The sequence below is a fragment of the Condylostylus longicornis genome, unplaced genomic scaffold (genome assembly GCF_029603195.1).
Source record: "Condylostylus longicornis isolate FDR11 unplaced genomic scaffold, ASM2960319v2 ptg000004l, whole genome shotgun sequence".
Taxonomy (NCBI): domain Eukaryota; kingdom Metazoa; phylum Arthropoda; class Insecta; order Diptera; family Dolichopodidae; genus Condylostylus; species Condylostylus longicornis.
The window spans coordinates 15,724,139-15,736,192 of NW_026577973.1; the positions used below are offsets into that span (position 1 = coordinate 15,724,139).

A 12,054-nucleotide genomic window follows, 5' to 3' on the forward strand; every position below is an offset into this window, starting at 1 on the left:
TTTGAATTCTTTTATTTTTATATAAAAAATTCTTATAACTTTAATTGTATCAACTACGCGAAAACTTGATTTAGAAATTAAAAACCATTTGCACAATTTTACACTGAAATTTTAAAACAACAAACCGATTTTTACTTTCAACTCTCTACCATATATTGCCTGACATCTTAAAATGGTGACTGCTTAAAAAAATATGGGAAAAACTGTAAGTAAATTAAGATATATTCACAAAAAAGCATGGTCCAGATTTTGATATAATGTCAAGCTATTAACATAGAAACATTTTTCTGTTTACTTTTTTTAATTTCCAATATTTTCTCTTCTTTTTTTGCAATATCTTATCTAGAATTTCTTTTTTCGTTCTTTTGACTTTTTTAAAAGCAATAATCCAGCAGGTGACGCCAACAAAGATGCATTTCCTTCCATTTACTTTTGAATCCAGAATGTATTTCTGTTACTGAAAATAAATAAGTAATTGAGACTTTATGAATTTTAATTCAAAAATAAACAAACTTTTTATATATTATCAATATGTACGTACATATGTAATGTTAAAACCTTTCGCTTTTTTTTCAATTTGGCCGTTTAAACACAAGTATTCATTGCATTTTCTTATTTTTAAATAGTCGTCTACTTTTCAGATTATTTGCTTTTGTTTTATGCTCCTGTCACTTCAAAATATTATTTAAAACTCGTGCAAAAAAGAATCTACTTTTTAATGAATAGTGTGGAAAGAAAGTAGATTCAAAATTAAAAAGGTGAAAGAAGAAAGAAGACTACTGTGGTGAGAGCCAAAAAGATGAAAAAAGAGCACAACACAACTGATATGGAAACAAAAATATGAAAAAAGTGCAAAGCAATGATCAGTTTTTTCGTTACTTTTTAGATTTGTAAGTACTTGTTACTTCTTACTCAACACTATTGGCGTTCCATTTACGTGAGGAGCTAAAACTAAACACAACCTCGAACAAATGCGTCGATGATTTGTGCACCTTCGTATTTCAAACCTACAAAAGATGGATTTTGCGTATTCTGAGTTTTTTGAATTTAACTTTTATATGTTTTGCAAGGTCCTTTTTTAATAAATTGGCTTTTGAACAATAAAAATAATTGTTCAATCAATACATCAATGAGCGACCATCTCTATTAAATTTTTATTGAATATCGCAAAAGAGTATTTTTATTTTTTTTATTTAATCTTTTAAATCAATTATCAAAAACAAAAATAACCAGCATGTAAAATAAAAAGCAAACATAAAGAACGTGAATTTTAAAATTTGTATATGGGTTAAAAAACTCAAATTTTTTCTTGTCAGAAACTCTTGGTTCTCTTTCTGACAGTTTTGGGTTTGATTATTTTCATTTTATTGCTCCTTCAACTACTTACGACATTTTATAAAAAACAAATTGGTATTGAGATATCAGAATTAGCAATCATGGTAAATGAGTCAAAGCCGGCGGAGTCATGCAATATTCAATCATTTGATCGGAATATCATTTTATGTGTAAACTTAATTTAGGAAAATAATAATTGACTTACCACTTGCCTTTTATTGAGGTTTTGAAAAGAGAGAGTGTAGTATTTTATTGTTTTTTAAATCAATTAAATTTTTTTTAAATATGGCTGCCTGACTGTTATACATAAATATATTTTTGAAGTGAATTTGTAATTTACAAAATTATATTATTAAATGAGCAAGATTTTTGGAAATTTTTTCGTGCGCGATAATTATTTAAAATTCTTATTTAAAAAGAAAAATACAGTGTATATTTAAAAAAAAAGGGTCTGAAATTTTAACGCCCTTCCATCTTTGATTAAAAAAGATTAATGTGTAAAATAATTTTGTTAATTTGACTAACAACTATAAGCATCTACTGCAAATATTTCAATATAGTGCTAAGATAGTTGATTTTTTGTCTAAAGTTGTAGTTTTTTTTTCATTTTGAATAACAATACATACTAAACTTTGAAGTCATCATTTTTAATATGGAATTAGAGAACTTACAGAACATAAATCAGTTGGATTTCTTTCCTGCAGTGCCTGTTATAAAACAGGAACAATCAGAGCGTTTGGATGAAAATAGCTCTAATAGTGCTAATCCATGCGACAGTGTAGAAAAACAAGTAAGTTATTCAATTATCCTTTCCGAAGTTAAACAAATCAAAGATAACAAATAAGGATAAATTTCAAATGGGAGGATATGAAATAATTTAATTATAAAATATTAATAGCTATAAGTATAATAGTATTAATAGCAATAAATGTATTATAAATAGAAGCATATACATAATATGTATACTATTAATTTAAAATTTAAATTGAAGAACAAATTCGTATTAAATTTTATTTTCGGTTTGCAAATTTACTATTATACTTAAATATCTAATTTTATTATTAAATAATCAAAAAATATAAATTATTTTTACAATGGAAGAGATCTTTACAACGAGTCATTTCCAAATTATTTACTAATACCATATTTATTTATTCATTGATTTTTGTCTGCGTTAAGTATTATACTACATACCTACATCAGTTTTATATTATTTTTATATTTGTTAGAGAGGCAGATGTGACACTTTATTTTCCATTGTCATTATTATACTTTACTTTTATTAAATTTATAATATTTACTTAAATTTAAGATTTATATAATATTTTTATATTAAATAAGCAAGTTGAATAAATACATATAGATTGAATCAGCTTTTTTTTATATGAATTAGATACCTATTTATTATCTACCAATTTGTACTCTGAAGTTTCGAAGGCATGAAGGTGCATACCTACTTGGCTATCAAAACTTATGGGAACTTTTACTGATGAGCCTTCCTATTTGCTTTAACTTAATTTAAAAGAAATAATAATTATATTTCGTGATAGCTCTTTGATTAATGATTTAATACATGCGACATTTTTTTGTTTGCTTACCACCTACGTGCAGTTCGTTTTCATAGCCGTAACTAAATATACACGTATCTCGTGGTTCCTTTCATTATGTAAATTTTCTCTCCCTCTTGGAAATTTTTTTCTGCCAAGAGCAAAAAGGTTTTTAGAATTGGTATAAGTTGGTATGTACATAGGTACCTATCAAGAGTTAGAGAAAACTAATAGATATTTTATGTGAATTCGATTCATTAATGAGATCCCAGCAGTATTGTTACATTTAATAAATTTTTTATTTTTATTATAAAAATTAATTTTTTATAAATTTGCACCTTATCTTTTTATTTTAAGAATAAAATAATTATTTGGTTTATTTGCCTATTATAAAAGGAAATGACTAAAAAATTTTGAAGTAGGTAGTTGAAGGAAATTCAAAATCACTAGTATCTGGAAACTATACCTAATTAAGGCCAAAGCACTATTTTGTGTCAGCTAGTTCAGCTAGGTATTGTTGTTTCTTCTACTGTTTCAGGTTCGGTTATATTTTATTAGCTGTCGAGTTTGTATGTCATTTCGTTTGATGGTACATTTAAAGTAATATACTAAATTGGTGTCTGTTTTAATATTTTTCTTAATTCAATTGGTCATTGATATACCTGCCTGCTTTAGCACACATACTTATATGGAAAATGCAAATAGATTAATCAAAGAAACCAAAAGATTATTTTCAGCAAAGAAAGCAAAAATTATTTGAAAATTTATTTTCAAAATAAAAATATAATAGATAACTTCCAAAAAAAATTAAAAGCCAAACTATTGTGCAATTAAAATGCACGTGCAAATGCAAAATACGTACCTACTATAGTAATTCGAAACGTTTCATAATTATAAGTATACAGTTTTTCTCTTTTGCTACATCTGTTAGCTCAAAATGATAAACAATAGTTCTTGCACTCTATTGTCCAAAAATTCGCGCATTTTTATTCCTTGATCAATCAATGTATCGATAAATTTGATCATAATTCTGATTTCGCGATTTTCGCAAAAAATAAATATATATACATGTATTGATATTGTTCAATTATAACTTGTAGAATTAGCAGTTTATAATTTGCTGCTAATTTGCTAAATCAATTTTGATCAGTCCCAGTATAAAAAAACAAAACTGAGAAAAAAAGATACCAATTTCAAAATAATTTTTTCAAAAATGTTATAACTACAATTTTCTAAAAAAATTTTGAAATTTTGCCTTTGTAAATTAACTTGTTAAATATTAAGTTTGGAAATAGTTAAAAAAATTTGTAAGTCATCCAATTTTTTTTTATATTTTTAGACAATAAAACCTTTATCGTAAGTTTAATTTGTAGTTCATTAATTTAATTTACATGAAAGTATCAAAATCATTTGGAACAAGAATAATGTTAAAATTTCATATAGCATCTTTATAATTAAAACCTACTTACTTAATTAAACTTTAATAAAGTTTATTTTTAATTGTATATTTCAGGTTGGACAAGCAACAAGTACTCCAAATGAAACAATTCCAACAAAATGTGTTTGGTGTGGACAAGTTCTCACTCCAAATGATCATCCAAAACTCTTAGAATGTCTCCATGTTGCTTGTGGACAATGTATTAACACCAAGTTCACAGAAGTGGATCGTACTATGCCACCGATAATACATTGTCCATTATGCAATATGGCAAGTCAAAATGACTTTATTATTGATAACCAGTTTTTAATAGAATCAATTAACTCCAGTGATGATAATCAATCCCTAGAAGGTGATAAATCATCGGTAAGAAAATATTCTGGATTTTAGCTGCATATGTAGCTGAACAAAATGAATTATTAGTGATAAATTTAATCGAAAATGAAATTTATGGTTTTCAAAATAATTTGTATTTTTTACAGGCTCAGGTAAAATGCAGCAATTGCAGTGATGAAGCAACAGCGACTTCTTGGTGTGTGGATTGTTCAGAGTTTATTTGTGATAATTGTGTCCAAGCACATCTTCGTTTGAAAATAACAAAAGATCATACCATCAAGCCAAAAGATGAAGCTAATTGCGATTTGCAAAACAATAACAATAATGCCAATCGCAGTTTAATGTGTTCAACACATCCACAAGAAAAATTATCATTATTTTGCGAAACTTGTGATAAATTGACTTGTAGAGATTGTCAGTTGGCAAATCATCGGGATCATAAATATAAATTTGCACATGAAATTGCTACTGAAACAAGAAATCAACTCACTTCACTATTAAGTGATATTAATTATAAAAGATTTCTTTTAACTAGTGCAAAAAAAGTTATTGATGACCGTCAAAATTTAATTATGGAACGAAAAAAAGATATGATCAAAGATATTACAGCAATGGTTGTTAAAATAACCAACACAGTTAATGCTCGAGGCAAGCAGTTGGCAATGAGAGTAAATGAAGTTTGTGATGCTAAATTAAAGGTACTGTGTGAAAAAAAGGAGGCTTTACAGTTGCTCTCGGACAATACAGACCATTGCATTGATTTTGTTTCAAATGCCCTAGAAAAAGGGAGTGATGGAGCAGTTTTATATAGTAAAAAATCGTTGTCAAGACATTTACAAAAGCTAAAATGTCAACGGGCTGATATTCCAAACCCAGAAATTCCAGTTCGATTAAATATTCAATTAAATCAAGTGAGCGAGTTGCAAAAAGGTTGTCTTTAACTATTTGTATGGTTTTTACTTCTATTTAAATTTTTTTTTTTTCAGTTATATCTCAAATGGGTACAATTCTTGTTGATGGAAAACCATACCCCTCGCAACCGCAACTGAACGTTCCACCACGACAGGCTGTTAGTCCAAACATGGCTCCGCCTCTAAGACCTGGATTACAACCACCGGCTTTGCAACAAATTCCTTCTGGACACCAACCTCCTGTTCCTACAAATAATTATCAAAACGGATCACCATACCATAATGCCCCATCACAACCGTTTAATAGCATGCAGATGAACAGACAATATCCAAATGATGCTCAAAGTTTGTATTTTTTTTGGTAGAAACTAAAGTTTCTTTAATATACTTGGAACAAACTAATTATGAAATATGAAATACAATATATGATAGAATATTATGAATGAATATGTATTTAAATTTCAGGAATGAATGGATATCCAGGAATGGGGCCTGGTTCTATGCAAAGGCAACCTGGGCAGCCGCTTGTTAGTTCTTCCACACATCCTCAAAATATAGGTATGTAAACAATTTTATTTATTATCTAAATAGTTAAAGTTAATTTTGTTTTGAATAAATATAAAATATTTTATTTTTTGTTGAAGTTAATCAAAATCCAAATCATATGGGTTTTGGTAATCCAAGTATGCAACAAAACGGACCATCGCCTCCAAATATTCAACATCAGATGCGACAGCATTTTATGAGTGGAAACCCTGTTCAAAATCCAAATCACCAATGTCAAAATTTTCAGCAAAACCAGGTTGGACCTAATGGACCTCCTGGAGCATTTATGAATAGTGGACCTAGGTTTCAAAATTTTCAACGCATGACTCCTAATCATCTTCAAGGCATGTCAGGCACAAGTCCTATCAGCAATAATGTTGCAGGACCTATTCGCCCGATGATGCAAAACGTAAGCTTGAGAAAATTCTTATTTAGAAAAATAAATAGTAAAAAAATTTTAGTCAATGGGTTATGGAGTACCACAAAATACATATAACCAAGGGGGTCAAACAAATCAACCGATTAACGTTCAAATGGGACTAAGCATGCCAAACACAGCGAATCACTCTGTTGGAGCTAAATGGCACATTCCTCAGTCGGCGCAACAAGATAGTGGTAAAAAAAAAATTTCATCAAATTTTGACAATTAATGTACAAATATTTATAATAGGCGCAGTGTGTATTCAACAAAATCCTTTGCTACAGTTTCCTAACGGTCAACAAAGAGAAAATTTTAAAATATCTTTGAAATCCCCAAATACTATTAAAAATACCACACCACCAGCCACAACCCCTAATCCAAGTGTGCAGCCAAGTATATTACCCAATGTAACCTCTACAAATCCAAAAACACCGAGTCCGAGCACCAATGATGTATGTTTGGCATTAAAGATTAAAAATTACAGGGAAATTTATATATATACATATTTACTCGATTTTAGGCGTCCAAGGATTTTACAGAGCCAATAGATAAAGTAAGAGAAGATTCAATCAACGATTTGATGGCTACAATCGCTAAATTAGACTCAAATGGAGTTCAAGTTCTAGCTGAAGGAAGAAATAAAACAACTTCTCCACAAGTTCACAGTTCCACTGATTTAACAAATACTCAAGAAGGTAGTTTATAGAAAATATGCCTTATTTACTACTTTTAATGCTACTTTGTTTTTAAAAGACGCGAGATTGTAAATTGTATAGTTGGGGTAACAGTGTACCGCTATCAGCGTATAACAATCTATTATGCCCTTCTCCAACAGTGCGGCACGTCCCTACCCATACCCATAACAAATATATAGTTAGTCAGTATCTTCCTTATCCTGCGGGTGAGAATTTCACAATCCCCACAACGGTCAGAATTCTCGACTGGTCCTTGCCCAACTTGATGAATGTTATATTTATAATAATTTCATTGGACTGTCGAAGTCTCAGAAGATCCATCCAGTAATCCAAACGCCTCTTCTCCAATTCCTTTTGTAAGTCTCCACGAACGGTTTATTCATTGACCTTTCGGGCCTTTGATTCGGATCGAACTGAAAATGAATTCAGCGCTTTGGTGGCGGTAATATTTTCTTTCAAGGTTGAACTGCATGCATATGCTAATGGCGAGACCCTCCGCTCGAAAAACGCAACCACCGTCTTTTATGATAGGAGCGCTAACATAGGCATCGCTATCGTTCTAAAAATCTACCCCATAATATATAATAGAAAGGAGATTAATACCACTCTTGCTATCCGCTAGAATCCAAAGACTCGAGAGTCAAGCTTACTCCTTTCGAATATTTTTATAAAGAAATGCAAGACCTGCTTCAGACCAGGTTGCAGAAGTAGACGCAAGACCTTTCTTCGGAAGCGAACCGTGTAAGCGTGGTATTCCCTCCAGGGTTTCTAAAGGAAGGTGCCCAATCAGCCACCCCACACCAAAACGGAGCATTCTAATATCCGATATAGAAACCTTCCTCGAAACCCTCAGGTGAAACTCTTGTAATAAAAGTTGAAGAACTCATTACATTGAATATCTAGGTTTTCTTTAATTTTATATTTCAACCATGACTCGCATATGTTATTAGAATCGTTTCAGCCACATGTCTTATTATGACATGTCTCAACCAGCTTTTATTGCTAGAACAGAATGCTGAACATCTTTGTAGAACGGATGCTATCCTGGCATGGTAGAGGCTCACTTTGATTCTCCCTGGAGCCCTCATTCCTCCTTTCTTCTGTTTCCTACCGATGCATCTCTCTTGCTGATTCACTGCTTCACGGGAGGTCTACAGTATATAACAGGAAGGAGGCTTTATTATGAATGTAGAGGGTTTGCTCCGACCATTCTTCTTTTCATTGTTCGCGCCACGGTCTTTACAAGGGTCATGATAGGGTTTGATCTCCATTATTTTTGCAACTCCCTCCCTTTTCGTACAACCTGCGTTGTCCCGTTTTGATCTGTTACAGTAACTGCAATTTTTTTAAAATTTATTATAGTTCATTATTGTTTTTGCAACCAATCTTTAAAATTAAAAAAAAAAACTTTTTTCTTTCTTAAATTAAAAACATAAAGAAAAACATGATATGAAAGACGATCCTAATGAAGACTGGTGTGCTGTGTGTTTGGATGGTGGAGAATTAATGTGTTGCGATAAATGTCCGAAAGTGTTTCACCAGAGTTGTCATATACCCGCTATTAGTTCTTTACCAGATGAAAGTGAAACTTGGCAGTGTTTATTGTGTGTAAATATGGAGGCACTTACTGCTCAAGCTGAACAAAAAGTAAATAACACAGGGGAGCTTTTACCTTGTGAACTAAAAATTATTCAACGTATTTGCTTAGAGTTATATTGTCAATATGAACAAAGCTTACCATTTAGAGAGCCAGAACCTCAAAGCAATACAAGTTACTATGAAATTGTTTGCAAGTAATTGAAATATTTAAAATGTGGATACCATAAGTTTTTCTGAACTTTCTAAATAAATTTTAGCCCAATATCATTGGACGAAATTCGAAGTCGATTAGACCCTCATAAACCAAATCATTATAAGGACATAGGATCTTTCGTTCGTGATGTAAGGTTGTTATTTAAAAACGTTCATCTTTTTTATCAGGCAAGTTTTGTATTGTTTATATTTTAAACTTTATAAGTTGCATATTTCGTGTTGCGATACGTAATGAACAAAATTAAATATTGATATTAATAAAAATCAAACATATATAAAAGTTTAATTAAAAATGCGATAAAACAAATGTTCAGCAAACGAATAAAACATTTAAGTAACTTAATTCCAACCAGAAACAAATAACACATATCGCAAGTATGGACAACTTCGTCCTCTCAATTAACATTTTTTTTGTGTTAATGTTTTTGTATTAGCAAAATTTAGTAAAAGTATCATTTTAAAGATGATTTTAAATTGACGTATTTCATCAACATCTTCATTTATTTTCAAATCCATATGATTTTAACAGAACAAAAATCTTAAAGTAAACAAACTCCATGAAAATTCAATGCTAATAATCAGTGCATTCATTTCTCATGTTAATTGAAAATGTTCATTCGTACGTTGTAACATAATTTAATTTCTATTTAACGCATAAATATTAAAGTTATGTTTATTTTTAAGGAGGATTCAAAAACATTTACCAAGGCCAGGTATTTGGAAAGTTTTTTTGATGAACAATTACGTAAGTGGCTACCAAAACACACTAATACAAAATCTAGCGAGGGTAGCAATAATGAAACAACTAGTAATGAAGAGAGTTCTGCAAAGATCACTGAAAGAACATATGATGATGGAAACGGTACAAACAGAAATGAAAATGTACCAAATAATACGAAAGATCGAAATTGTTCTGAGGAACCTCCACAAAAAAAATCAAAAGTTTAGATTTGTAATTTAATATTATGGTTTAAGTATTTCGTGTAACAAATAGGAAAATTTTCACAAAACTTTTTTTTTTTTAATATTCTCATGATGATATAAATTTGACTTTTAATTTCTCAAAAGAGTTGCAGCGTTTGCTATTAAAGAATGTGTATAAGATGATACAGCTTTACTCTAAGCATTTTAGCACTATATCGTAACCAAAAAAAAGTATTATATTATAATATGTATATTATATAGATTTACAGAACTCCGTACATAATAATGAGAGTTCTGATTCGCATTAAGTAGTGCGATAAAAAATAACTATTGATCTATTATTATGAAACATCCAAATTACGGGGAAAGAATACTATGAAAATTATTTCTTTAATTTGGTTTAAAATAATAGACTTGATATTTATTACCAACATGACAATGGAACTTATTATTTAAATTTGTCAAATTTATCAAAAACTTGATATTTTTTCTATATGATCTTGAATTCAATTTGTTATTCTTATGCTTCACAAGCTTTTAATTCCTAACTTCAATTATCGCCATTTTTTCCTACTAGAAAGTATGAAAATATGTACGTTATGCAGAGATTATAATAGAAGCATATTAATGAAAAAGCAAATTTGTTCAAAACGTATGCATTGTAAAACAAATTGCATGAGTTGGGTTATACACAAATTTCCATATTTCCTGTTTTCATTTATGTTTTTTTTTTTAATTACAATAATTTAAAATAATTTCAAATTTGTATAACTAAAATTCACAAAAGAATGACTAAAAAGATTTGTTTTAATAGAAACAAACCTGATATGTTATTAATGAGGTGAAGAATGATATATTATTATAGGTATCATTGCACTTGAATTGGTTATGTTAAATTAAACTGAAACTACTGTCTTCCTTAAATTTTTTGTTCAATTTAATAGATACCTACTTAATATGTGCACATATATTGTAATTGATTTTATATGACATATTCAACACAGATGTGCGAGATATGGATAAAAGTTTCGCATAAAATTTCAACGGGCAAATTAATGGCGGCAAATGCTTTTTTATCACTACATGGGACACATTCATAATGTACTTTTTATGGAATAATACATAAAAAAAGGTTTTGCCTGTCATTGAAATTTTAAGCTACACTTTATTCATATCTTTTTTTTAATTATTTGTTAAACTAGTAGTATATGAGTTTAAGATTTCCTTGAAAGCAGGTAAAAGTAAAAAAGAATTATATTAAAGTTTTAGTTTTGATTGCACAAACCATTTAATTTAGTCTTCAGTGTTTTCTGCTAACTAGCTTTCAGCTATTCAGTTTTAAGCAATTTATACGTAGCAAGATTATCCTAATTGTTCTCTTGTCAGAATTACATATATTAACAAAAATCAACATACATACATATTTTGTATAATTTTATTACATAATTTTAATGTTTTGTTTTAATAAAAGAGCGTAGCCGGAAGTAAAGAGTTTTTTTCAATTATATGTACATATCTGTCTAACCTAGACACTTAGCAACATTTTACGAGAAAAACGGTTACTCTTGCAACGGGAATTTAAATTTTTTTTTTCCATTTTTGAAAAATTTCTGATAGTTTTCTGCGATGTATCTAATTTAAATTGGACATTTAAGCATCACAAAATAAGTTTATGCTTTAGTTACTATTTACATTTATACGAAAAAATCTAAAAGATTTAATCTGAAAATAACCGAAAACCAAATTATGTACATATGTAAAAAGTATCAGTTAATCGCAACATTTTAAATTCATGTTTTTTGTTCAATCGTTTATTACCAGAGTTCGTGCGGGAAGCAGTAATTTCGTCAATAAAAAAGAATCATACTAATATCATTTTATTTCATCAAGTGATATTGTAAGAAAATAATCCCTATCTAGCAAATTTTCTGGCTCAATATGGGGGTTACGGGTATATCATCCACTGATGAGTTCCATCTACATTGTATTTGTCTAGCCGATGAGTTTAAGTGGTCTGACCCTTTTTAGTCGTCTATGTACTTGACCAACCTCGTATCTCGGGGTTATCATGAGGGAGTAATCTTGATTG

General features: G+C 29.6%; 1 protein-coding gene across 1 annotated transcript; it reads left to right on the forward strand.

The window, feature by feature from the left end:
• Nucleotides 1–1,585: 1,585 nt before the first annotated feature.
• On the forward strand, nucleotides 1,586–10,110 carry LOC129610392 (E3 ubiquitin-protein ligase TRIM33). The gene is made up of 12 exons (XM_055522961.1): nucleotides 1,586–2,125; nucleotides 4,396–4,686; nucleotides 4,803–5,586; nucleotides 5,643–5,912; nucleotides 6,033–6,125; nucleotides 6,212–6,522; nucleotides 6,575–6,728; nucleotides 6,784–6,986; nucleotides 7,055–7,229; nucleotides 8,668–9,022; nucleotides 9,086–9,209; nucleotides 9,726–10,110. Exons 1-12 carry the CDS (start codon nucleotides 1,988–1,990, stop codon nucleotides 9,987–9,989), a joined length of 3,162 nt encoding a protein of 1,053 aa, XP_055378936.1. The 5' UTR covers nucleotides 1,586–1,987; the 3' UTR covers nucleotides 9,990–10,110.
• The last annotated feature ends 1,944 nt before the right edge of the window (nucleotides 10,111–12,054 follow it).

What these genes read in the sequence shown, in the direction of transcription:
- LOC129610392 (XM_055522961.1), top strand. Translation starts at nt 1,988, where the DNA reads ATGGAATTAGAGAACTTACAGAACATAAATCAGTTGGATTTCTTTCCT. An exon ending in CACACATCCTCAAAATATAG is followed by an intron (nt 6,126 to 6,211) that starts GTATGTAAACAA and finishes TTTTTGTTGAAG; the next exon opens with TTAATCAAAATCCAAATCAT. An exon ending in CGAGTCCGAGCACCAATGAT is followed by an intron (nt 6,987 to 7,054) that starts GTATGTTTGGCA and finishes ACTCGATTTTAG; the next exon opens with GCGTCCAAGGATTTTACAGA.